At 42.8% G+C, this 27076-nt stretch overlaps 8 protein-coding genes across 15 annotated transcripts in view; 3 read left to right on the forward strand and 5 right to left on the reverse strand.

Moving 5' to 3' along the window:
* The window catches only part of LOC6495312 (A disintegrin and metalloproteinase with thrombospondin motifs 8), a 53084-nt gene extending 47113 nt beyond the window's left edge, over nt 1-5971 (reverse strand). For 5 of the 7 annotated variants that reach the window (XM_014907751.3, XM_044715812.1, XM_044715810.1 and 2 more), the window contains exon 1: nt 4741-5961. The gene's annotated coding sequence lies outside the window, so the exon portion shown is untranslated. Of the gene's footprint in view, nt 1-4740 lie in introns of all 7 variants that reach the window. The other 2 variants (XM_014907755.3, XM_014907752.3) reach the window with 2 other exon arrangements.
* A 3002-nt stretch (nt 5972-8973) lies between these two features.
* On the forward strand, nt 8974-9957 carry LOC6495355 (receptor expression-enhancing protein 4). Its single transcript, XM_032450896.2, has one exon. The coding sequence runs from the start codon at nt 9154-9156 to the stop codon at nt 9859-9861; it is 708 nt and encodes a 235-aa protein (XP_032306787.1). The 5' UTR covers nt 8974-9153; the 3' UTR covers nt 9862-9957.
* A 1912-nt stretch (nt 9958-11869) lies between these two features.
* On the reverse strand, nt 11870-14276 carry LOC6495311. Its single transcript, XM_032450266.2, has 4 exons — nt 14149-14276; nt 13941-14096; nt 12300-12464; nt 11870-12240 (listed from the first exon to the last, which is right to left on the reverse strand). The coding sequence occupies exons 1-4, from the start codon at nt 14200-14202 to the stop codon at nt 12085-12087; spliced, it is 531 nt and encodes a 176-aa protein (XP_032306157.1). The 5' UTR covers nt 14203-14276; the 3' UTR covers nt 11870-12084.
* Nucleotides 12509-13967, forward strand: LOC6495356 (receptor expression-enhancing protein 1). Its single transcript, XM_001958615.4, has one exon. The coding sequence runs from the start codon at nt 12740-12742 to the stop codon at nt 13661-13663; it is 924 nt and encodes a 307-aa protein (XP_001958651.1). The 5' UTR covers nt 12509-12739; the 3' UTR covers nt 13664-13967.
* Nucleotides 14277-14330: 54 nt separating the features above from the next.
* Nucleotides 14331-16990, reverse strand: LOC6495310 (FACT complex subunit Ssrp1). Its single transcript, XM_001958616.4, has 3 exons — nt 16799-16990; nt 15143-16717; nt 14331-15084 (listed from the first exon to the last, which is right to left on the reverse strand). Exons 1-3 carry the CDS (start codon nt 16850-16852, stop codon nt 14527-14529), a joined length of 2187 nt encoding a protein of 728 aa, XP_001958652.1. The 5' UTR covers nt 16853-16990; the 3' UTR covers nt 14331-14526.
* A 32-nt stretch (nt 16991-17022) lies between these two features.
* On the forward strand, nt 17023-19197 carry LOC6495357 (gastrulation defective protein 1 homolog). The gene has a single exon (XM_001958617.4). The coding sequence runs from the start codon at nt 17168-17170 to the stop codon at nt 19121-19123; it is 1956 nt and encodes a 651-aa protein (XP_001958653.1). The 5' UTR covers nt 17023-17167; the 3' UTR covers nt 19124-19197.
* On the reverse strand, nt 19156-19843 carry LOC6495309 (NTF2-related export protein). Its single transcript, XM_001958618.4, has 3 exons — nt 19752-19843; nt 19599-19685; nt 19156-19535 (listed from the first exon to the last, which is right to left on the reverse strand). The coding sequence occupies exons 1-3, from the start codon at nt 19758-19760 to the stop codon at nt 19224-19226; spliced, it is 408 nt and encodes a 135-aa protein (XP_001958654.1). The 5' UTR covers nt 19761-19843; the 3' UTR covers nt 19156-19223.
* Nucleotides 19844-19993: 150 nt separating this feature from the next.
* Nucleotides 19994-26566, reverse strand: LOC6495308 (facilitated trehalose transporter Tret1-2 homolog). 2 transcript variants are annotated; one of them, XM_001958619.4, is made up of 5 exons: nt 26283-26566; nt 23480-23642; nt 22746-22878; nt 22480-22688; nt 19994-21394 (listed from the first exon to the last, which is right to left on the reverse strand). In XM_001958619.4, the coding sequence occupies exons 1-5, from the start codon at nt 26294-26296 to the stop codon at nt 20309-20311; spliced, it is 1605 nt and encodes a 534-aa protein (XP_001958655.2). In that variant the 5' UTR covers nt 26297-26566; the 3' UTR covers nt 19994-20308. The 2 variants fall into 2 exon arrangements, with proteins under 2 accessions (XP_001958655.2, XP_032306627.1); XM_032450736.2 differs by lacking the exon at nt 26283-26566 and adding an exon at nt 23784-23991.
* Nucleotides 26567-27076: the final 510 nt, after the last annotated feature.

Here is a 27076-nt window from a genome sequence, read left to right on the forward strand (position 1 = left end):
CCAGCCAACAACGGCAGCGACAGCAATTGCAACTGCAACTGCAACAACAAGTAGGGAAACTTTTAGCAGCTGCAATTTCATTTTGCAACTTCTCAACGGCATTTACGACAAATTGCATGACATTTTATTTCCCCGCTCGTGTCCCCGAAGGTTTTTGCACAATTTGCATGCAACATGCTGCAAGATCTGCCATGGCCCAGTTTAAGTTGAGGAAAGTCTCAGCTTGGAATCAATCATCATCAATCCATATGCGTTTCGGCCTTCGCCTAACGAAATGTTTACTGAACTGGCTAAAATGGCCAAAAATGGGCGTAAAATTGCCCAAGGGCATGACTCTAAATTGCATGTCTCACGTTTTCGTTTGGCAATTTCCAATCATCCGTGAGTGTTGAAAGTGAAATTTCCAAACAGCTTGAATAGTGTTTAATAAAAAGTAAACAAATTTAAAAGAAAAAGAATTTGTCCTTTATCAAACAGAAGACTTAGGAAACGAACTTGGAAGAAATAACTTCTTGCTCTAGTGTTTCTCGGCCAAAGGCCAAATGACTTAAGCCGAGTTGTAATAACCCTCATACATTCATTAAAAAACTAAAAACAAAAACCCAAGAAAAAGAAATCCATCATGTTAACAGTGCAATTTGGCAACCTTCAAGGTAAGACTTTCACCCAAAAAAACGAAAACGAATTAAAAGCATTGAAGAGTGTTGAATGAAACCTCGACTGCAGGCCAAATTATCAGGAAATTCAAATGCAACAGCATATGCCAGCGTAATACACACGAAAAAAATAAAGAGGCTGACCAAGTTTGAGGCAGAAACGTGATGAAAATAATGTTGTTTATATTCAGATTCATATTTTACAATAGACACTAAATAAGTCGAATGAAACAGTTATGAGGCAAGCGAACGCGAAACTGGAAACACCATAGAAGCCAAATGCCGAGAGATGGCAACGCCATTCAGTCTCGATTGAGTCGATTTGCATAATTAAGGTCGATTAGGGTCGAATCATTTGCCATATGTGTGTGTGATGGTGGCTGCATAAATCTGAATCTGAGCCAGCTCAAGGTTATGGCTATGGCAAAACTGTTTTTTGATTTATATTCAAGCTTGCATAATTCCCGTTCATATTTTTATATAATTAACCCAACCAAAGTAAAATAAAAAAAAAATACGCATCATCAAATGTCAACCAATTTCAAACAGAAGCTGTCTTTCTGGCCCACAAGTGTGGAAATGGAAATGGAATTGTGCCGAAAAAGCGGCAAAAAATCAAGCAAAAACAACGACCACAGTGAAGACAGCAAAGCAAGTTGCATTGTCAGCTTCCGCATAATTATGCCGACTTGGACCCCAACACTTTGCCCATATATTTTACTTTTTTTCCCCCCTCTTTTTTTTTTTAGTTGTGTGGGGCTTTGGCTTTTTGCTTTTACCATAAAGTCAGCGTCTGTTTCGGTTTATGGGAATTTTTTGTGTGTGTTGCTGGCTGCTTTTAACTTTTGCTTTCTTAATGAATTTGCTGACACAACTATCTGAGCCGGAGTCTGTTGTAAGCCCGTTGCCTTAGCCGAATATGTACAGCCGTATTCGATCTGTTTTTGGGGGGCGTCAGCGTTTTACATTAAATTGACATTGACAGCACCTGCTCCCTACCACTGCCTGTTGCCTCCCTGGTAGAGGTCTCTCTTGGCCCCTTTCTCTGTTTTCGGCCATCTCTCTACGGACTGTCAGACAGCTGATTTTTTTTTTTTTTTGGGGTTTTCTGTTTCGGCTTCCACCGCTTCTGTGCGCCGATAATCATCAAGGCAAGGTGTCAGCACCTGTGCCAGTAGCTTGATGAGCTCTGCATTTGGCTTGATAATGAACCCATTTCCCCATTTATTGCTTAGCTGTCTTTGCTGTCTGTCTGCCGGTGGCATTGACAGCAGACAGAACAGACGCAGTCATCGTCTTCCTTTCCCAGTCTGACTGTCTGTCTGTCTGATTGTCTGACTGTCTTTTTGGCCAAATCTGGAGCACACACATAAATCGGCTCAAAGGTGACATAACAAAGTTCAACTGTGAACGTTTTGCACAAGAGATAATAAATTTTTCTTGATATTTCACCGACAATTCCAAGTTGCAAGTTGCAGACAACGATCAAGTGGCAGTGGAGGCGGCGGTGGAGGCGGAGATTACGTAAAATGTCTGTGACCTGAACTTTTTGCATTTGCTTAACGTTTTCAGAGACTCTCTGGCCAAATGTATGGGTGGCTGAGGAAAAGGGCGAGCGAATCTTTCAGCCATTGTTTTATCATTATAATACAATGAATGTGGTTTGGGAACTTGCACCTTGAGCCAAGGGGCTGTTTGAAAAAAAATGCCAGCCAGCGTAGAGCTGAAAAAACAGCTGTGCAAATTTTTCCATCAGTGTTAATGGAGCATCGGGTTATGAAAATGACAAAATAGCCAAGATTAAATAATGGGCGGTTGGGCCTAATTTCGAATTCTAAGTCCGCTGACATAAGCCGTCAAAGATGTTAACTTTTGGCTGGTTTCAGGGCCTTGGCTTAAGGCCTGAGTAATGTTTGCTTAAAACATCTGTTTTTTAGAAAATTATTCATTTATGTATATTAGATTGTTAGCCAAGAAACACCGACAGAACAGAAGACATGGCCAACCATACCGTGCGTATACGTAATATGATTTAGAGAGATACATGCGATCGATCCCAAAACCTGTTTGAAGACTAAACACCATCATTTTTTGTTCCCATCCCCCCTCAAACAATATTAATTAAAATGCCATTATAAAATGCGCAAAATATTGAAAAATTGCAGGCACAGAAAAAGAGATACCACTGCGTATACGTAATGTGGAAGACTAATTTAAAGGTGAGCTCGCAATGACAAGCAATATGTGGCCGATAATTAAGGTAAACGCAAAACAGAGAAGAAAAATAATGGGGAAAACATAAGGTACAAGTAAAATATTTGTTTAAAGAACGGAAAATAACAAAAAAGTGAGGTTTGGCTTGAAAAAAATATGTATTTTTGGAATTTGGTTTTAGCCACTGTTTCTGCTATTCCTTGCAATTATTTCTGCTCTTGTTATAATTTTTTCAGCTGTTGTTACAACATGCAACAAAAAACAACAACAACAGCAACAGCTTACACTGATTGCGTGCTGCGTCGGCGTAGGAGTCTCAGTCGCAGTCGCCGTCGCCGTTGACGTAGCAGTTGCGGTCGAAGCCGGCGATTGTCGGAAAAGCCGTAAACCGCATGAAAATGAAAGTGAAATTGTAATTGAAATTGAAGAAGACGACGACTAAAATATTGGACTTCAACTTTGCTTCGAATTGATTTTATTTCCATTTGGCTAGCCACCATTATTTGGCTGCGATTATTGCCTTTTCCAATGCAATCTTGTGAATAAACTTAATAAATCATTTGTTTTTGGGCATCTATTTATTTTAAAAATGTTTAATGTTAGTGAGTACATTGACTGTCCCCCTTAAGTATTCGATGAATGCAAAACTTATACACAAATAGCAAAAACAACTAAGTAAATTGAGTGGTTAGGCGACTGAAATAACACGAATTAAATATAAAAACAAACAGGTTACTCGAGTTTCGTCTTCGCTTCGATGTCAATGAAAAAAAGGCTGAACGGGCCGGGCCATAAGATATACTATGATATTGAAAAAATAAACACACAAGCGGCGGCCAGACGATTTAAACATGAATTGGAAACTAAAAATCTGATGAATGATGATCGGATACCGACTGGCAGCCGGTCAGTATTTATGGGATATCCATTGAAAGGCCTCAGAAGGGCTATATGTGTGTGTTGTGTTACATGATTTCCAAAGAATATCAATAGCATAGAAAGTTGCAAATCGGTGAACAAAGGCAGATCCGATCCGATCCACTCCGATTCGATCCGATCCGATATGAATTCGATCCGAAAGCTCCAAAGCTCTCGCTTCTCTAGCCCTCTCTTTCTCTTTGTTGTTGAAATCTTAAAAAACTGCAATAATTGCAGTAACAATAAAAACAGCAACAACAGGGTAAATACTGTAAGGAGAGCAAAGCGTGGCGAGCAATAATAACTGTAGCAATATTACAAAATCGCATTGGTCCGAGGCTCGTAAAGCCTCAACAACAACACGTTTCAACTCACACAACAACAATGAGATAATAAGGCCCACAAAACAGCCAACAACAACAAGTCGGCACGAAAAGTTGTTTCAACGAAACAAAATATAAAACAAAAAACCAGCTCGACTCAACTTCAACAGGGAAACAAGCCCATTTTGTGGGCTCAACTTCGGGCAAGACAATGTATTTTTTTTTCTTCTTTATAGCCAGCCCAAGATCCTGCTCTAGAAATCTTGTTCCCAAACCGCCCTAGAGTCTCCATCAACTTGGCCAAAATGTCTCCTCAAAAAACTACCAAAATCTCAATATCAAATTTTCTTTTACTTGATTCACCAATTAGCAAGTTCACAACTAAAACTTGCTTATGAAGTAATAATTATGACCAAAAAACTAAAAGAAACTTGTCTGCAAATTAGTAAAAGCCAACACAACCACTTTTTGTTATGTGAGGTAATAATTAAAAACCAAAGATCAAACAAAAATTAAGGTTTGCAGCCCAGACATGTGCCCTGACTAGAAATTTTTAGTTTTATCTGACAGATAAACAGTATCTATAAGATTCAACCACCATTCTTAAAACTATTTTTTCAGAAACTTACTTTTCGCTACAATTTTTGTAGCAATTAAAATTTTGTTGAAATTTATGAGTTTCTTTTAAAGCACTCTTATATGCGTTCACAAAACACTTGAATCATAGATTTGAAATAAATTTTAGAATTTTTATGAAGAACAGTTTTATGAAAATTTCTACAATATATATTTTTTGTTCCGTTTTAAGAATTCTTTTGGAAGACACAGCCCGTAAGATGGAGTTTACGGATCCGGGGAATCGGAATTGGAATCGTGGTCGAATCGGTGGCCGCAAACTGGAGCCGTAGCCGTAGCCGTATTTCCAGAGCCGGGACACACGGAGCACGCACGAACCACGAACGGAACAGAACGCAACGGAAAGAAAGACGAGCAGCGATTAAGCTGGAGGCGGTCAGTAAGCAAAGATTAAATACGGCGTGAAATTTGCTTGGCAGTGAATTTTTTTCTTCTTATTCGCTTATTCTTTATTTTTTTGTTGTTGTTTGCTGTTGTTATTTTATTTTATCATTCTTATTTAATTTTTTTTCCGATTTTTTTTTTTGTAAACGAAATTTATTTTTCACTCAATTTCGTTTCATGGCGCAGCGCATTGCTTTTATTATTACTTCCCCGCCTTCTGGGTGGGCGGGATGCAGCGGGGTCGATTAGGGGGGGAAGCGCTCAGAACACAAAAAAACATAAACAATAAAGAGCGCAGCAGCTACGCCGACTGCTACTGCTACTGCGACTGCGACTGCGACTGCAACGGCGGCGTTAACAACGTTAACAATTCGAATTGGCAAGTGGAAGCGGGATGGGCAGATCGGAGTTAACTGAAATGGCAGATTCACTTTTTTTTTTATTTTTTGAATAACTTTTTTATTTTTTTTTATTTTTTTTTTTTTGCACGATTCGATTACGAAAACGGGCTAAAGAGTGAGCGAGTGAGATTGCAAATTGAGCTTGTTTTCGAGCTGCCTGATTTTGTTGGGGAATTGCACTTTTGAGATACTTTTGACGTCACTGCACTGGAGATAGAATTTTTCGCTCTTTATTTTAATGGATATTGGACGTAATTGGAAGTTAATTTTGGGGGCTCTTAGCCGAGCATTATCCGAAATGATCGTAACCGATTTATGATACGATTTGAAGTCTGTGTGTGGCTAGGTCTTTGAATAATTTTTTGTGGCCGTCTACGGAAACAGGTCGGCGCACACTAAAGTTAACGTTCGCTGGCCAGCTCGGCGGAGTCCAAAATTGATCCAAAGCTGGCTGGGGCTGACGGTGGAAGCGAGACGGCCAAGCCAACTGAGAGCGAAGCTTTGGGGGCCCCCAGACCGCCGATCGTTGGCTGCTAGACGATCTGAGCCAAAGCCAAAAGCCTTGAAAGCTCTCGGATGAAAGCGAAAACAGACAAAACACTTGCATTTTTCTTACCATGGCTCAAGCTTATGCTTTGAGCCAGCTTTTGTGAGCCAGCCCTCTCAGCGCTCAGTTGTGAGCAGCTCGTACTTGGTACTCCTCCCCGCGTCTCACTCTCGGCGTTGAATGACTTTTTGAGTCAACTACGGAATCCGGATTGATTAATGTTGTAAAAATCGGACTTAATTAATCTCTGAGCTCTCGAGGGGAATCTTCACATTGAAAGCGTAGCTCTGAAACATTTGACATTGTTAAATTGGCGAATCGAATGTAAAATTAATTAAGTGCCTGCCATTTGGGCATTGACATCGCTGACACTTACATGCAGGAAAACGAAGCTAGAACATCAGTTGCCAAGTCGTGAGGCACGTCTAACGGAAGATGCAACTTGATAGATTGATCTAAAAAGTCAGTAATTAGTCAAGGTCCCAAGTCCCAGCTCCCTCTTGAAAAAAAACTAAGTTCATCGACTGCTGTGATGCAGTCGATTATTTATGTTCTCATTGATAAAAAAAGCATTTAACTCCCACGTGGATTTATGCTCGTTAAAAATATTAAGATCAAAATATTAAGATCGATCCATACAAAGTGGGACAATTAAAAAGGTAATTGTCACACATTGAGAGATCGATGTGAAGATCTCAATGAGTGTCGATTGGCTCACTGAACCTTCTACGTAAGCCCAGCAGCTGTCGCAGCAGGATAATCGAACCCCTTTTTTTTTGGGTGAAATGGCAATGAACCGATGATCAACCAGTGATGCAGTGATGGATGAATCATACAGCGTCCACACGAGGGAGATCGTCCGGAGACAGCCTCCCACACCGCCAAATCGAGCTCATTTGCATGCTGGAATCAACCCGAAGCGAACCATGGAAGTCACACATCTCGGCTTTGGCATCTCGAGTGTAACATTTCAGGCGACATTTAACTCGGAGTTAACTTGTCTATACCCATCTATTAATGAGCTGTGAATTCCACCTCCCACCTCCCACTACCACCTCCCACCCTAATCAGCCCCAGGTCTAATCGCCAATCTTAAGCGTTGCCAAAACTGGTTTCGTTTTTGGCAATTGAACTCATTACTTTTATGCGGATTTCGTGTTAATTACTTTGCATTTGTTTACATTATCTTAAATTTGCTGTGTTTATTGGCCAAGTATCTGACTTTCTCACAGCCCGCCAAGCAGTTGATTTCGAATCCATTAAATATTATTTGACACATTTTCCTTTTGGCTCTTGACAGCTTCGGGGCGTTCTGGCCAGAATTGTTGAACCCCAAACGAGTTCCACAAAGGATGAGTCGTCGCGTGAGACACATTTTTCATCGACGACAAAAGTAATGAATTGCCTTGGAATAATTTCTTTATTGTTTACTGTGATAAATTAAAGAAAAATACATTTTTCAATTAACAAAAGAGTTACATGAAAAATCTACAACAGAAATTTGAACCCACAAGGAAATTTGGAGGTCATTGGAATCACCCAAGATGTCATTTAATCAAAAAATTTGTATTGTTAACTGTTCACACAGATAGGCGTACATTTATCCATGTCAAGCCGAAGGGTCAATGTCAATCTGCCCGCATCCATAACCCCAAAAACCCAAGACTCAAAACCGAAACCCAAAGACAAGGTGGAGGTGGAGAAAGATGAAGAGTTGGCCAACCGCAGATTTGGTATGTATCTTCGATAAAGAGGTTAACAGATCACCGGGTGCAGCTTGTAATCCCAGCTTCTCCCACTCCAACATATAAATAAACATATACCAGGGCTTAACGAGGCGTCAACGAACACAAATGATACATAAAAAACATCAAAAATGCATAAAAAAAACGAAACAAAACCCATTTAAAAATCCATCCCAGCTGTGTTCGATATATATTTATGGGGCTCTTCCCCCAAACCAAAATTTCTACAAAAATATACAAAGAAAAGCCATAAAAACTTTGCATAATTTTCAACATTTCACGCTAGTTTGGCTCTTTGGTTTGGAAACCTCAAAATCCGCCAACGAAAACTTTACGAAATTGTCAAACAAAACGTTTGCTTTATTCAAATGATGTAATAACCCAATCCCGGCAGCTAAACAAACTAATCAGGTTCACAGAATATAAAGCACTTGAATAAAATTATGAATTTTGAACAAGTGGAGCGGATAAACAGAGTCCCGATTTTCAACTAAAGAAATGTTCATAAATTTAAGGGGCAGACACGCCGAACAAGTTGAACAAAATTGCAGTTGAAATCGATTATATTATTATTTCCATTATGTCAGGTCGAAAACAACTGTTGGCGGCTACCAACTGCACACAGTTTGTGGCCAAAAAGGCACCGCCGTTAATACAATATGGGCCCATAAACTGGGTCTCTTTCTCCCCTTCCACTCGGCTCTTATGGTCTAGCCATCTCTTTACCCCTTTTCTGGTTTATTTGGGTTTGTTAGTCGGGGCAAACAAATCTATAAATATGCATAAAGTTGGCTTAAAGACAGGCGCACACACTCGGTTAGCCATGCTATTTGGCTCCTGGTCTTGCGAAAGCCCCGGGCAAAGCCCCAGGCACTTAGCCTGGTTCGAACCACTGCCACCATTCCGCTACTACCACTGCAACTGATGGCCAAGAGTGCTGGTTGCAGCTTTTGATTGCTCTCTGACTCTAGGAAGTGACAAGGAATTATTTGATTGTTTCGCGAATTGGAATGTAAGCACAATCATAATAAACTATTTTTAATGGGAATCCATTGAGAATTGTTTGCTAGTGTTGCCAAAACTTTTGAGCAAAAAGACTAACAATTTTGCGTCATAAATTTTAAGAAATAAACAAAGTAGCTATGAATTTCAAATCATCACATATTACAGTGTCAGAGTCATTTTCGAGCTAGTAACAATTTGAAAAAGGCAGTATAACCAACAAGTTTATATTGTATCTTTCGCATTATTAAATTTTTATTTTAAAAATCATCAAAAATAGTATTTGGAAATTATTCTCATTCATACATTGTCCGTGATCAAGAAGCAATGCTGCGTCTAATATATTTTTATTACGGAATCCTGTGTCCCGGCTGGGCCACATTGAGGGCCTGCTCTCACGGCCAGAAGCACTATATTGTCTTGTGGCTTAGATATTGGATAATGTACGCTCTGCTCCAGGCCTTCGGCAGCCTCACAGACTCTCTTTTCGGCGCAAGGACTCTCTACGCCACTGTGAAGCTGTTCCTATCCGTGTGCCTTTGGTTTAGCGTACCCTACAGCACCAACTACATGTACCATCTAGTCGGAGAGCATTTTCTGTCAAAGCTTGAACCCATCGTCGATTTCGGATGCCAAGTGCATAAACGTTTATTTATGCAGGTACTCTCCTTCGTCTTTCAATCGTCCATCCCAAGTACAGCAAATGGTTTTGCTGGAAAAGGAGATCAGAGGGGCGAGCCTCTGGTGGATGGACGACAACTGAAGCTAGAACTCAGCGAATTGGTGACCGAAATCGAGAGGGATGAGGCTGAGAAGCTCCGCAGATACGAAGCGGATCTGCTGAACAATATGGAATTAGTCGCCCGTCAGATCGTGCCCGGATCGTCACCCGGCCAAGTCAACGCTTTGGACACCCTGGACGAAGATTCAATGCACAATATCATCGAATATCTGAACAGTAGACTCGAAAACTCACAATCGTCGGAGGGAGGACGCAGCAGGCGAACCAGATTCAAGACGGACCTACGCAAATAGACCGTGAACCCGTGGGATTACTGAACTATAGCCTGTAACCTTGCCAAATACCGAGACTGATTAAATATCTGGAATATGATCTGGGATTATCCAACACACCGTTGTTGAATCATTGGACGGGATTTTACAGAAGCAGCCCGTCAATCGGACAGCATTAATCGTTAATTAGAAAAGTTCATTGCCAGGAAAGGGGTGCATATTAATTGATTCATGAATCGGCGCCAGAAATCACCGATGATCACCGATTATCGGTAGCAATTTGTTGGCCAATGGCCCACATTGTAATTACAAATTGGCGGACAAAGTTGTGTGCCGATAATAAGTTGAAAAAACAAATCTGAATGCTTACACTTGTCCCGGTTCATCTTCCTGCCCTCAGACATCTGGGGAGGTGCAACTGATTAATTACATACGAGCGGCGAAGGTAAGCAGACTGTACAAACAAAAGACTGAAGCAACGAACTCGAAAGGACGCGTGTTGTGGATTTTTTGGTAATGATTTTGCACTGTTCGAAATGTTGTGTTGACTACAATCTTAATGCAATTAGCACACTATTAATCTTGATCAAAAACCGAAATTCAACAACTTTGGAATAACAACCGCAATGTAAATGACGCATTCGTCACCCCATCGTAAAGCAATTTGTTTCAATTTTGTTTATCGATGACTTTTCGTGTTAATTTACGTATCATCCCCACAGTGCCCTGCAGGGGTCGAATCAAAGTTCTAGAAACGTTAAACGGACTCATTGTTCAAATAAATATTCGGAGTATTTCCTGTGTTTTATAATATTATGCGATTATAAATTAAAGTGTTAATTTGTTGTAACAGGGGGAGTTATTGCTCTTTTTTAATGGGAACAATTAAATTGTAATTTATTGAATAAAATATATAAAATAAATCACATGGTGGGAAAAATTTGATTAAAGTTTATTGGTATAATATTATATATAGTTTGATGCTTAGCCTGTATGATATAGAAGTCTTGCTTGTCAGGACTTGGTCCAGTTTGTAATCCCAAATAATTGACAGTTCCAGGTAATTTCGTCAGCTGCTTGCACCCACACCGTAGTGTCATTAACTTCTATCCAAAGTTCCTTTGCCTTTGGCCGGACTTTTCTCGCTCCCCAGATTGAATGCTTGGGGCGAGCATCATTTAAATTTGGGTTAATCAGCGATAAAGCGCGCATTGCCATCGACTTGCATTGAGAACAACAACATACAACAGCAACAATGTTCAAAACAGAGTGCGAAATAAATAATTTACATTTACATATTTTGTAAAAACAAAAAAAAATTAAAGAAAATACAAAAAAAAAAACATAACAATAATAATAATAATGTGCAATTAATAAATCGGCTTTGTCTCGCAACGCTAATTGTTTGCCATTAATTTGCATAACAAAATTAATTGGCGGCATTTATGCAAATCCTAAAATCTCACAAAAAATCACTTCCTAGGCGATGCGCCTGCCAAAAGATGACACCCCAGTGGAGCTCAATTCGGAGCCAAAGCCACTTGAATCGAAGTTCAAGTTTTTGCAATTGACCCACAAATTAATTATGCATGCAAACTGTTGGTAATTGTGGCTTTTTGCCTTTTTTTTTTTTGTAGCCTTTTACAATCGCCTTACGCGTCTACGTAATGTTCCCCTTGGCTCTCTATTATTTTCCGCGTTATTTCCGTCAACATTTCATTTATCAGACACAATTACAATTGATTTGGGGTTTCGATTTCAATTGCTCAAATATTTTTTGTGAATGGTATGGGAACCTTTTCTGCCTTTGAATCGAATGCTGATGGCTATTTGAATACCTATCCGAAATGTCATGAGCGTTCAGTTTGTGGGCAGGGTCATAATTTTTGCCTTTTTCTGGGTCTTTGTGTGAAAGAAATTTTGGATCGAAATCGATCTAAATCAGAAGCCTATTGGGTTCCTAACCTTCAATCTGTCAGCGATTGACCTCAAGTGCTTTCATTTTTTTTTTAATAAAACAATTTCCACGTGTTAGAACCATCGGTTTTTTAATACGAAACAATAAACATTAATAACTTTGTGTTTCCAAATCTTTTTATTACAATTACAAAGGGTTAATCAATTCGGAAAGCTCTTTTACAGCCAGTTAACAAATTTATGGCAAATTTATTAATTGGTTTATTGCACCTCGAACGATGTTTTATTACAAATTTTCGAATAATATTTAATTTGGTTATTGCTTTGTTAGCGATACTCGGTTATGGAGAAATATACTTTGACCAAGGCCCGTTCTTTTCCCTCGAAACTGAAGGTGCTGAAGAGAGCATAGTCCCCAGAGGGTAGAGGCATCAGATCCAGGACCTTTACCGGAAAGCGGAAGTGCTCCAAGATAATTTCTCGCTGAAAATGTAATTTATAATAATTATTTAACTGATTAAGAAACAAAAATATAAGCTTACAGGTAAAGGACATCTAACGACATTGGTTCGATTGGCGAAACTATTGAGAATAATGTTGACAAATGGATGGTTCCGCTTCTCCAAATACTCGCAAACATCCGACTGGCAGACATTGTAAAGGAAGGGCTTATAACCACTGGCTTTCTTCAGCAATTGCAGGCGCATCTGTTGGAGAAATGTTTCAAAAATATTAAAGGTATTGAAATTATTTAGGATGTAAGTAGGCCTAGGTGTTTTTTGGCAAACTACCCTACTCTGTGTATTGTTTGTCTTTTAGTTTGCCGTGTGTACATCGTTTGTTGAGTACAAAATTTGTTAATAACATATGAAATAAATTTAGAATCAGTGCATTAAGAATTCATTTCTCGGCAAGCCCCACTCTTGGCTTAAAGACTCTCTTGTTTTCGTTTTTTTGGCCAGGAGGCAATTTTGTTGTCCGAATGCCGATGGAGATGTGTTTCTTCAGTTGTGTGACTCGTTTCCTGTTCTTCATGTACGGAACTCTGGGTCCGGCGTATCACACCTACAAGACCCTGAACACCGGGGATGAGGCGTTCCTGGCCTGGGCCAAGTACTGGATAGTCTATGCTTTTCTGGTCACCATCGAAGTTCTGGCAGACACCTTTTTCTCCTGGCTGCCGCTCTATACGCCCACCAAGCTGCTGCTAGTTTTGTGGATTGTCCTTTCCGCTCCGGCAGCGAATGTCTGGATGTTTGACGCAATCCTTAGACCAGTGCTATCGCGGCGCCAGGAGCAAATTGATAACTTCCTGCACCGCGGAAAGGATAAGTTCCTGGGGGATATTCTGAATCTGTCGACATCGTTGGCAGTGCGTAGTCGAAGCGTTGTCCTGCCATTCATGTCTCAGCTGTGGAGGAGGCCGAGCCTATTGAGAACCACGGAGGATGATCTAGCCATCAAAGCCGGGGACGATAACGAATCGCATGAGGGATCGGAGCGAACATCCGGCAACAATGTGTCCATCTGCTCCAGTCCCTTGGCAAGCTCGACTTTCGCCAACGATGACAGTGATGCCTTTCAGCTCTGCCTCTCGAAGGCCTCCACCCACCTTCAGGCTGCCCAGCTCTCGGCCCACTCGTTACGGGATCTGTCAAAGAACAAACCCATGCAGTCCCTTCCTTTTCAGTCGCCGATCATAGTGCGGAACAGAGTCCCGCGAAAAGTGGGCAAGAAGCTTACGGAAGATGCCCACCATCCCTCAAAAACGAATCTGCCGCCCGCGAAGGAGGAGTTCTTCGATGATGTCGAGGATCTGCTGGCCAAAACAAAGAACGAGCCCCACGGCCAGGATGTTCGTGTGCAGCGTCAGCCCCTTAATCGCCGCCGCTTGACCGCTCCATAATCCGCCCACCTCTATTGGAGTGATCGTCAGGCAATGGAGAACACAAGCATGTTTCACAATATACATGTTATCCATTCGAGAACACTGGCCATATTTCGTTAATTACTTGTTTGACATAAAAATTCAAAATGGCGAACCGTTGTTGCTTTAGCCTCCTGACTTATTTTAAATTGCGTCATTATAAATCGTTTAAAGTGTTTGTGGCCGTTCATCCAAAAATATAACACTTTTGAATCCGCCATTTAAGTACACGAATTTTAATAAAGAGAGAACTTACCGATACTGGTCTTTTGGGCCACCTGAATATGTTCACCCTCAAACTCATTTCGACCACATCCCTCTTGACGGCGTACAGGCGGCAGAGGGTAAAATTGGTGAAGCTCTCGTCTATATTGAAGCACTCGACGTTCGTGAACTTTGACACTCCCTGGACCTGAATGATTACTAGAGTTAGCTCTTGATCTGGCTATCTGACCTCTACATACCTGTAGAATATGCCAGAGTGCGAAGCAGAGGAGCAGTCTTCCCAGAATAGCCATAACTATAGTTACTGAAGCCCGCTTAATGACTGGAAAGTACCATCATTTAGACCGGACCCCAAGCCAAGTCATCCGTACAAAATAGCCGATATGAATCGATCATTATAGGCAATCATGAATTCAGTTAATTATATGCATTCTGCTTGTGTAGTATCTTTTTAATTAAACAAAATTGTATTGGTCTGTATCCAACAGGAGAGACTTAACTAAAACTAAGCAAAGATAACCTAGATTCTGGGTGTGAGTGAGTTGTGTGTGTGTGTGTGTGTAGGTGTAGGTAGGTGTGTTTATGGGATGTATATGGAATTATATTCGGAGCGGATCCTAATCACTGCCCTCATCATCATCATCATCCTCCTCATCTTCATCGCTGGCATTGCTCGCCTCCTCGCTGTCCTCCGCTTCACTTTCGCTCTTCTTGGACTTGCTCTTCTCGTCATCGCTGGATTTGCTCTTCTTCTTGGCGGGCTCTTTGTCCTTGGACTTGGCCTTGTCCTCATCGGAGCTGGTGGAATCGTCATCGGATATGTACTCCTTGCTCTTGAACCCGCTACCAGAGCTATTGGCCTTCTTGGTTGGTGACACATCCGATTTACGTTTCTTGCTGGCTTTGCCTCCCTTCTCGTTGTCACTGCCACCTCCCGAGGGCTTGTAGTTCCGCATCTCCTCCTGATAGCGCAGCTTGTCCTTAGCCGCCGCCTCCTCCCACTTCGACTTGTCCTTCAGCTCCTTCCACATTTCGCCACCCTTTTTGGCGATTTCGGTCACCTTAATTCCAGGATTCTCCTTTTTGATTTTTTCGCGCGTGTCGTTCAGCCACAACATGAAAGCGGTTGTGGCGCGCTTGGGCTTATCAGACTCCTTCTTCTTGGATGGTTTTTTCTAAATAAAGAAATGTAATTTTAGAACTTGAAAGACAATGAGTAGAATCTCCGCTTACCGTTCGCTCCTTCTCCTTGTGCTTCTTTTCTTTCTTCTCCTTCTTTTCCGCCTTCTTCTCCTTGTGCTTCTTCTTGGCACCGTCGCTGTCGCCTCCACCGCCACTGGCATCGCTGTCATCATCCGAGTCACTCTCCACATTGCTGTCATACTCCTCCGCCACATCCGACTCATTCTCGTTGGGCTTGAAGTCCTCATCGGTGGACTCTTCATCCGAGTCGTCGCCATCGTCGTCCTCTTCCTTCTCCCTGGCCTCCGCCTTGAGGCGAGCCAGGTAGGCATCTGGCTCGTTCTCGTTGTCCGAATCGCCAAAGTCGACGTCCTTGTAGCCGCTCTTGTCCTTGCCCATGTTGCTCACATGCAACTTCTTCTGGGTGATGAAGTCGAAGAGTTTGGCGTACTCCTCCTTCTCGATGGAGGAGAAGATGTGGACGGTGCCGTTCTTGAGCGTCACCTCAAAATCGAAGGAGCGCGTAGAGCCGCCGCTTCGGGCAAAGTTCACCGAGCTGATCTCTTCGAAGCGGATGTGTAGAGGCGGCTTGTGGATGTAAATGAAACCTCTTTCCAAGGGATACAGATAGCCAGCGGCGGCCTTAAAGGAGCAGCCCACTGCCGCTGTACCAGAGTGTCCAATAAAGTTACCAGGTCCCGTGATCTTCCGTCCGATAAGCACCTTCATCACCTTGCCCATCACCTCGTACACCGGGCCCGACAGTTCCTTTTCCAGTTTTCCGTCGTACTTGTCCCGCAACTCCTCTTCTGTGAACGGCAACTCGATAGTGGTTTCCTCATCCGGAGCAAAGAGCAAGACGAGATAGTGATAACGCGTCTGCCCCTGCTTGATGGGAGGATCCAGGGAGAGCACGAAGAACATCTGGCGACTGTCTTTGTGGGGCAACATAAAGAGTCGCAGCACCGAATCCATAGGAATCTTGTAGTCGAACGTTTTTCCGTGCAACTGGAAGAATGTCGAGAAGATCTTGATGTCGTAGCGACCACGCGGAGTAAGGATCTGAATCTCCCTGAAGATAGCAATGGACTCGCCAGACGCCGAGATGACCGACGCTTTGTTCATCACGTTCTGGTGGAACTTATCAACCGGATCTTCATCAGCAGACTCCACGGCAGGAATGTGAAAGCGCATCTCCAGTAAGCCTACAGGTGCATCGTCATTCTGATGAAATTCTAAAGTCACCTCATTCTTGCCAGTGACGCACTGTGATACATGAGATAGGGGCACCTCGAAAATGGTTTTTGATTCCTTATCGAAGCTCAGGACGGAGCCCATGAAACGGGCTGTGCCCCAGTTCCAGCCCTTGACGCACATCTCCTTCTCAACCATGTCCTGCGAGTAGGCATCCTTGATGAACTTGCCCAGCTTCTCGTTCTCGCTGTCCCGGAATCCTGTGAAGCGGTGCAACACTCCGCTCTTGGTGAACACCCTCAAGCCCCAAGTGCCGACAAATTTTTGCGAGTTAATAAGATCGATGTCATCTGCAGCAATCTGTTCCACCTTGCCGGTCTTTGTGTTCTTGAAGATTATGTGCTGCTCGGTCAGTTTCAAACGCCCAGAGCACTATTTCCGGGGGAAGGGAAGAGGGAACATCGGAGTGAGACAAAAGTGTGCAAAATATTTAAGGAGTCTACTGAGACTTACCAGGACGCCACGAACTTCTGCATTTATGTCGTTGTACTCCAGAGAGTCTGTCATGCTGCTGTGCGGTATAATTGCAAATAAAACTAGTTAAATAATAAATTACAGCACTTTGCGAAATAATATTAAATTCGCATCAAATCGAGAAAATGCCGACAACAAAAAACAACACTGCGCGCCAATTTAAGGTTAGAAACATCGCTCGGGATCACCCTGTGCGCGTTCTGTTGTCGGGCAGCTGTTCGCGGTTCCGGTGAACTAGTTCCTAGTTCGATAAACCTTTGTTTACCTCCTCAGCCGACCCGCATTGCAAAATAAAAAGATATTTTTGTTTATATTGAATAAAATAACTAACATAGGTGTTCCCCAGCCATGCAGCGTGGTAAGATCTCTTTCGGGAAGATCCAACTGAACGTCAACAAAGCGCCGGCCGTGCCAAAGGAAAATGAAGCGGACGAAGCGAAGCAATCCTCTGAAGAAAGTGGCAGCAGCGGGGGATTCAAGAAAATAGACAAGCAGCAGATGATTCGACAAATCGAGGATGTAGCAGAAGATCTGGAGAGCCAGCACTTGAAGGAAGTAATGGGCATCAGTGGATTTGGTCGGAAGGCGGCCAAAACATTCGACATCAGTGAGCAAATCGCCAAGGCGCGAGTCACACGGCCAGGATTGGAAAAGAAACAGGAACCCGAGGACAAACCAGAGGAGAAGGAGGACGACGAGGAAGTAATTGGTCCCTTACCACCAGCGGCAACTGACGACAAAGAAAAATCCTCAAAGGAAGCCACCCAAAAGGAGAACGACTCTTCCGATGAGGATGACTCCTCTGACGAGGATTCCGATGACGAAAAAACTCTCCCCAAGCGGATACCCTACACGCACGAGGTAAAGATGCAGCACGGATCAAGAGCAGTGTTGGCACTAGCCGGAGATCCCTCAGGCGCCCGTTTGGTCTCCGGCTCTATAGACTACGACATGTGTTTCTGGGACTTTGCCGGCATGGACTCTGGTATGCGCAGCTTCAGACAACTGCAACCCTGCGAGAATCATCCGATTCGTTCCCTTCAATACTCCGTTACTGGTGACATGATTCTGGTCATCTCCGGCAATGCTCAAGCCAAGATCCTGGATCGCGATGGATTTGAGAAACTGGAGTGCTGCAAGGGGGATCAGTATATATCGGACATGTCGCGCACAAAGGGTCATGTGGCACAGCTAACATCCGGCTGCTGGCATCCCTTTAATCGGGAGCAATTCCTCACAGCAGCCCTCGACGGTACACTCCGCATCTGGGAAGGACTGAAGGCCAAGGAACAGATACAAGTCATTAAAACTAGAGCCCAGGGCGGTCTAAGAACAAACGCCTCCTCTTGCAACTTCAACAGGGACGCCACACTGATAGCAGCGGGTTGTGTGGATGGTTCCATACAGACGTGGGACACGCGGAAGATGTTCGTCAGCACCACTCATTGCGTTCGTGGAGCCCATCAGAAGGGTTCCGAAATCACATCAATAATGTTCTCTTACATGGGCCAGCAACTGGCCACCAGGAGCAATGATGAGACCATGAAGTTGTGGGATCTGCGCCAGTTCAAGCAGCCACTCCACACCTGGACGAATTTGTTCTCCCGCTACGACACCACAGACTGCTGCTTCAGTCCGGATGATAGGATGCTGGTCACTGGCGAGTCGCTGCCCAAAGGTCAGACCGAGGCGAATCTTTATTTCTACAGCACCAAGACCTTCGAGGAGGTCCAGCGAATTCCTGTTTCCAACTCACACATCATAAAGACACTCTGGCACCCGAAACTCAACCAGCTCTTCGTCAGTAGCGGCAACGGCATCATAAAGTGCTACTACGACGAGCAGCGCAGCATCCGGGGCGCCAAGTTGTGCATTGTGAAGACGCATCGCAAGCGCCAGCAGATGGAAATGGTGCAGGTGTCCCAGATCATTACGCCGCATTCGCTGCATCTCTTCAGGGAGGAGAAATCACGCTCCTCGCGCAAGAAGATGGAAAAGGCACGCATGGATCCGGTTAAATCGAAACGGCCAGACTTGCCCATCACCAGTGGCCAGGGTGGACGAGTTGCCAGTTCGGGTGGCACTCTCTCTTCGTATGTGATCCGGAATCTGGGCTTGAGTAAGCGCGTTGATGACGACCAGGATCCCAGGGAGGCCATTCTGAAGTATGCCAAGGACGCAGCCGAAAACCCTTACTGGATAGCGCCTGCCTACAAACAAACCCAGCCGAAAGCCATCTTCTCCGAGGAGGTAGCCTCAGATGAGCCGGCCTCCAAGAAGCCCAAGGCCGAGGGGAATAAATAAGTCTACTTGTAACTGCTTAGTTAGTCAATAAATTCGGTTTGATAATCGAGCCTAGCTTAACTTTATTATAACAATATATTGAGTGTTCTTTGGGCGGAGCTCAGACTACTGCCTCCTGAAGGCGGTAGCAATCGGATGCAATCTTCCACTTGTCGTTCTCGGCGGTCACGATGAATGACTGCTGGAAGTTGCGAAGAGTCTGGTCCACGAACTTGACAGTGCCGCTGGCCATAATAAGGTAGGTGAGTTGATTAGCCACAGCAGAATCTATAATGGGCTGTGCGTCTAGGGTGGTCATCATGTGGCTGGAGGACGGTAGCTCCATGAAGTAGCGCTCAATCATTTCACGTCCTGTGGCCCCATTTCCATTCCAGCTGAAGATTGCATTGTCGATGTACAGACGCCCCATTTGCTGGAAAGCAACAGCTTGGTTATTTCGTATTTGGTTGCAAGTCCTCGAGAGTCTCAAACTTACGTGCCGGCGATTGTCCACGGAGGCGTAGTACAGGCGGGTGAAATCCTCCGCTGTACGGGCGCAGCTCTCGATTTTCTCCTTGAGCTCCTGTATTGGATAAATCATGCTTACAATGACAGGTAAATATTTAAATTAATAAAATAACATGCTTACCGCGTTCATGTTCGTGTTTAGTTGTAATCAGTAAGACCGTTTTATAGCCGAGACAAAACCCATCGTCTATCGAAAATATACCAAAAATACTAAAAAAACCACCTGAACCGTTCAAAAATGTTTGAAATTTTTGAATTTCAAGAAATTTAAAAAGAAATTCTGTACTTTTTAAAGAAAAATAAAACACATATCAGTGTGTTCATCGACCCTTGAAGTAAAATTAATCAATAAGTTTTCTTCAATTTTATTTGTTAGACACCAAGAATTAAAAGATCCATTTATATATTTAACAGATTTTTATTTCTAATTATATTTCAAGTTACAAGTAGATAAAATTTAAAGCATAGTGATCACAATTTGAAAGATTTAACTTAGCACTTGAAGATTCCCTGTCGAAGTGGCCAAACTGGAGGACACTGGAAAATCGATCGATTAGAAACTACGAGGCACTGCGGCTAGATCTATGAGTTATTCTAAGTCTACCTAGAACTAAAAAAACTATGGATATATCTGGAAACGTAACAGCCCGATCTAAGAACTAAGCATCCACCATTGGACTAGGCATCGACAGCCGATGTTCCATTGGCTTTGAGGGGTTGGAGAGGATGCAGTTTCACGGTCTTGTGGCCACGATCCCGTCGGAACCAAAGCCAGTTGTCCCCATTGAAGTAATCCTCGATGTGCTCCAGACTGCGACCCTTGGTCTCTGGCTGGAACAGGCACATAAAAATGGTCAGCAGCATGCTCGATATCCCGAAGACCAGGAACACACCGCGCATTTTTAGGTAAGCCTGCAAGGCGGGGAATTTCTTTGCGAAGATGAACAGGGCCACGTTCATGGAAGCAAACACTCCTCCGGCGGTTCTGCCCCGGATTCTGGCCGGGAACAGCTCTCCAATCATGATGCCTGGCATTACCATTAGAGCGGTGTTGAATACTATATAGCCCAAGAGGCATACACCGGCCACTAGAACATCGTAGTCCATTTTCGGCTGACCCACTCGGGCGTACATGAAGGCACTCAAGGCCAGACAGAAAATCCCGGAACCGATGCCCGAGATTATCATGATCCTGCGCCGACGAACAAAGATCAGGATGGCGCAGAATATCATACAGCAGACTACTCTAACTGCTGCTGTCCAAATCGCTGCCTGTTTGTTGTCGAAATCAGCTCCGAATTCCGAGATTATATCAATAGCATAGAAGATCACAATGAAGGTGCCTGAGAACATCTGCAGCAGCGAGAACACAATTACAATGACCAGGGGTTTCATGGCAACCCGTTGGCAGCAGAGCCGGAAGATGTTTTCGTTAGTCTTCGTAGTGGCCCGCTCCTTGGCCAGACGCTGTTTCATGTCATTGGCCTCCTTCTGGGCAGAGATCTCACTGCCCCGCAGGAAGGTCAAGGCTTTGAGGGCTCTACTTTCGTATCCATTGCGCAATAGCCACGCTGGAGTTTCCGGGATGAGATAAATGGACACTACCGCGGCCAGAGGCAGGATGTTCGCACACCACGCCACATTACGCCAGTACATCATGGAGCCAAGGGAGTAGATCAGCATAATGCCAGTGGAATAGGCTACATAAGGAGCTCCGATCAGCAAACTCCTCAAATTGGGTTCCGCTGTCTCAGCGATGTAGACCTGAAGGAGAAAATTAAATGTAAGTTATCTTTAATGTATCAAGTAGAGTTAAATTAATCCCAACCTAATCCAAATATAATTATTCAGTTCCTAAATCAAATAGACCCTGAGTCTCACCTCAAGAACTTTCCCCATCAAAACAATTTCATTAATTTGAGGGCCACCCCCACACAAAACGTCTTAATTATTATCTCGAAATCTCGGGTACAGGGATGATAAATAGCCTGGTGTCTCCAAACTTCCATGCTTTCTCAACAATAGAACGAGCCACTTCTAATAATACTAATAATGTCAATAATGCCTGTGGATATCACTATTTGATGTGTCTGGGGTCAGGGTCCCGGGACCAAAAGAACTTTCGCCAAAAAGAAAACAATTTGATAAATTTGGGGGTCACAAAAGCATCAACATCTTAATCTGTGGGAACTCTTGGATGGTAATCATAAAATCGTAAATCATCATGCCAGTGCGTACCAGAGAGCAAACCATTAATGAAACCGAAACTGTCCGGGAAACACGCGCAACAAGTCGACGCCCACAATTTTGTCAGCCACCCATTCAGTCAACCATCCAGTGCACCCATCCCGAAAATTACGGCATTATTATAGACTAAGGTCAAGAATCCGGAACTACAACGGCGAGCGTGTGTGGGCTCGTGTTTTCGGAAAGCTTTCGCTAATGCAAATGATGCGCTGGCCATTTAAAGTCCCGGGGAAATGATGACGCCGACGATTTGTCCGGCTATCGTTATCACTTTGGCCGCAAGATAAGTCATGGGCATATCCATAAGATACATAAGTAAAAAGAATGAACATCGCCGGCTGGAGACGCATTACTTAGTATTTTGTAGACACAATGGAAGCGACCAGAGAAGCCGGGACAATAGGCATGCGTCAAGTGGCCAATTGACGACCTGTCCACTGGCTGTCACAGCACTTCCCTGGTCCCACCGTAGTTCAAGGCTGCCTCGATTACGGTTAATGGGTCACTCGAGCAATTTTGACTTGTGTCACGTACGGTTCCGGGTGTTGCGTGTGAACGAACCCCAAACAAACTGGCATTGGAATTCGCAGTGGGTCACTCACCTGACCGGGTCCACCCAGAATGCCAGTGGCGAAGCCACACAGGAATCGGGCAAAGATCACAATCTTGATGTTCTTGGCCATGGCCAAAGTGCTCCAGCCAAGAAAGAGGGGTACCACTGAGACCAACAGTGTTTTACGGCGTCCCAAATAGTCGGCCAAAGGACCAGATAGCAACGATCCAAATGGAGTGGCCAAGCTATGGACACTAGCTGTAGTATAAAGTTAATTGAATATCTTAGGGATTATAGTTTAGTGTTTGAACCTACCGATCCAAGATCCCGTTTCCACATCAATGGGAATTTCCGTGCTGTTAGTTAGTTGGGGAATCAGCACTGCCGAAAAGCCAATGGGCATGCCACATCCAGCGGAGAGTAATAGAACCGCACATGTTGCCAAGATCTAGGAGAAAATAATAAAAATATAATTATTTATAAAATATAAAACAATAGCATACAAAGAAAGCTATCCTTTTTCGCTTCAGAATATAATCAAATATAACGATCGGTGCATCAATGTTGCCACTTGTTCAGCAATTGCCGTCAATTGATGTTGCAATTGCATCATGAACAGCTATATTTTGATTTGCCCTGATCGTGATAAACGATCTGCGATGACCGCTGGCCATTGATTACCACATAGAGACTCGTGTATTTATTTTAATTGAACCGCTATGGACACCCTGAAATTGAATGACATTTCGTGCTATTCACTGAGTTCCCATTCGAATCAATTCGAGAGCCAGAGCCTGCGTCACATGGCCGCCACATGTAGCGCCCAAACGAAGTAGCGTTTTCTAATCATTCCGTGAAGAAAGTTCAATTGCGTATCTTATCATTTTGTCCTTCACGGAATAATATTTAGTATCTGTCACGCAATTCGCACCCAAGTCCTAAAAGATGTTTCGTTGTCCGACAAGAACCTGACAAGATTAAACCTCCGGTTTGAAAGGTTCTAGCCTGAGATATATGTTGGCACTTCCTTTGTTGGTTTTGGAACTTACCTGGTTTATCATTCCCTTGCGATTGGCCACATCATGATCCTGTTCATCGATGGTGGACAGTTTCCGGCAGCTATAGCTTCCCACTTTGCACTGGAACTCCGCTCCGGGCACCACATGATAGGACATTTTGTGTGGCACAAACTTAATGTATTCATCATCCCTACTGTGTAAGAAATCAGAAAATTATATCATAAAATCAGTGTACTTTAACCAAAAATAAGCCTAGTAATGGGCTCTGTTGACAGAGTGTAATAAAGTAATAACAAATCGATTTCCATCAGACTGATTAGATAACCTCCCTCACCGAATCATTGCCCTTTGAAGTTGTGAGCTTTCTAGCGTTTAAAGTTTGCACTATAAAATTCCACTATTGTCAAGGTACTCCAACACTTTTGTGGCTTAATGGGCGAATCAATTTGCAATTATTGGCAATTTCATGGCCACTTAGGGACGAGGTAATGCAGGGCTCTCGTAATTAGAGCAGCTTTCACACGCCACTCGAACCGATCAAGTTGCACTCTAAATGTGTCTGAAACTTTTTCTGTTTTGTATTTTATTTTAAAAAACACAATATTTTCTGTTGAGTCATGCTCTCGCTTTTCAAAAACGATGGAAAGCAGAGCTTTGGCGTGAAAGAGAGGGAAAATCGCTCATGTGAATGATAAGGAAACGCTTGGTGGTTCGATACGTCACTTTTGGAAACCAGCTGTGTGTTTCAGTTTGTTTTGGCTATGAGATAATAAAAAACTTGGGCAAAAACAATAAACACTCTTCAATCGGGCATGTATTTCGCCAGCGTTTCTCTCTCTCTTTCTGTCTGTCTGTTTTGCCAAAGCTTTTGTTTTGTTTATATATCAACTGCTTTAATAATGTTAACGTATTGTTTTTAATGCCAGACAAGGTCAACGGGGAGTCACGTTTAATGAACCGGATAATACTTTCTTTGCGAATTTTTGAGCGTTATTTTTGACTTAATAATTATGCCAAAATTCAGCTTCGAAAGACAATAGAATAGATTCGCATTTGTAGGCCTAGAGTTTTTGTCACTTCCCATTGCCATTGATCTACAAAATGCAAACCTTGGGCAGACACTTATAGCATTGGTCGCACCATATCTCATCTAACCGTGCAACGCATTCCAAAAACTTAGGTAAGACGACAATTTTTGGCAACAAAACTAAGCTAAATATTGGCCATTGTTTTACCCCAACAATATACATAAATAATATTGCATTATCAAGGAGGGAAATCGTCTGCGATTGATTAAGGAAGTACAAGTGATAAAGACCGAGGTTCAATGTACCACAAACGAGACTTCAGGCCCAGAAACAAAACAGGTATTTTGGCAGCAATTTGGCAAAATGATAAGACAATCCATAAAATTGATGTTAACAAGAAGTGGGTTTTTATTTAAAATTCAACTTTCCAATCACAATAAATCGGCGTGACTGATGTCCCAGTCCATTTTTTTCCCTCACTAAATACACAAAGATGCTGGATGTGTGAATTGAAAAAGTCGCCTGCACGACTCGCCGAATTCTATAAACTGAAATGCTTACCATCTATTGACATTCCACATTAGATAATTTAAGGCACACACACAGCTCTACGAAATAAAACAATCATCTCGGAGCGTGCGGTTGCCAATCGAATGGTCGTCAAACAAATTATTTCGCTTAATTAAGGCAATCGGGGCTCTAGACTCTACACTCTGAAGCCAAGTGATGACTTCAGGGGACCTCAATCAAGGATTAATTTCACCATCGTCATTTGCGATAAACATGATTCCGGCATATGGCCCACCCGGCGTATGCGTAATAATTGAACCGAATTTAATGGCCGAGCCTGCGAGATGCCAAGCGATAAGATATAGAAAAAAAACCACCAGCCGAGGGAATCTCGGTTAGCCGGTTAAAGGGTAATTCGAAACGGAAGGCCCCTGGAAGTTATTAAGAGTAAACAAACCAATTAGTAATTAGGAAGAAGCCATTCGGCCGAAGAAATTTCATAATTTTTGGCAATTTTCAGGGATGAGTAATCACCAATCAATCAAAATTGAAAAATAGCTTTAAAGGGAATACATAATGTGACTTTTCTAGATTGAAAGGTCTTGAACAAAGCAATTTAATATTCATGAGTTTCAGTCATGTAATTGATTTGAGCGATAATGGTTGTCGATTCTAGAATATTAGACACATCATGAAATGCAAATAAATATTTAATTATAAATGGAACATAAAAACTTAAGTCAAAAATAACTTTCGGTTTTAACCAACACGTGTTTTCTGTCTGGTAAATACCCACAATCTAATCGGTCTGGGAACTAACATATACATCGAATCCAATAATATATTGTCATTAGAGGAGGTATTTGAACGGAAATCTTTCCCTCGGGACCACTTCATTGATCAAAACAAGTACAGAAACATATCGCAAAACAAGTAATAATCATTTTTTCATAGGGGGTTTCTCCTCACAAGTCTGGCAATTAATTTGTTTCAAGGGTGCCTTATCGAGGGTGCCAAAAACTGGCCCTGTGGCCTAATCTCACTCTGGAAGTACTTCAGAGGCCCGCCAACCTACCATCTGGACCCTGGCAACACAAATGCAGGCGAAGAAACTTGTTTGTGGTCGGTTGCCGGGGTTTAAAGTCGAAGGGGATATTTTTAGCTAACTAGACAATATAAAAAAATTCACAAAAAATGCTGATGAGTGGACACAATGTTTTAGCACAATGAACAGCAGCGGCTTTTGGTGTTTATTTATTTTCTGCTTTCCGCTTTGTTTGGATTCGTTTGATTACCTTTCGACACTCATTTTAACTATCAATAATGTAGGCAAATTAGTTCAACTAGTTTCGGAATTAATTTGTGGAACTCTTCCGCTTATTTTGTTTAATTTTATATAACTTGCACTAGCCAAGTCCCGATTTAATGACTTTGATTCAGATGCATTTGTTAAGCAAAACACTCGAAAGACAAGCGAAACACGCGATTGATATTTCCAAGTTCTCTGGAGAAGCTCTGGAAGAGAAGTGTAACTGCTAAGTCAGCGGAGCAGCGACAAAACCATTTTCTGTCTGAACAAGTGGTTTAAAAGCGTCTTTTTATATACATACGCGCTGCGATCGCAACACGCACACATAGGCAATAATGGCGCTCTCTTGACGCATGTCCGAGGGATAATTCTCTCACATACAAGTCTCTGGGGAAAACTTGTTTGCAAAAATATTCCTGCTTGACCGCTTAATTCTACGGCAGCTGATCCAACAGCTGATCAAGCCCGTAACGGTTTTTTTTCATATATTCTCTTACTATTATATTCTCTTAATGGCCAGAGAAACTTTTGAAAAGCTTACTTTTTAACTAGCCGAGACAGAAACCTAGAATTAAATAAAAAAGAGAAATTTATGGAACCATATACAAACGAATCGGGATAAGGATACAACTATCTTACAAACCTCGTACGAACATTGATATGGAGCGCCTGACGGCTCCTTTCAACAATCGTGAATTCGAGAAAATGCATGGGTAAGACCACATAGCCCGCAGAAAAAGCTATACATTTGCCAATAATCAATACAATCAAAGTAGAGCA

The sequence above is a fragment of the Drosophila ananassae genome, chromosome 3L (assembly GCF_017639315.1).
Source record: "Drosophila ananassae strain 14024-0371.13 chromosome 3L, ASM1763931v2, whole genome shotgun sequence".
Lineage (NCBI taxonomy): Eukaryota > Metazoa > Arthropoda > Insecta > Diptera > Drosophilidae > Drosophila > Drosophila ananassae.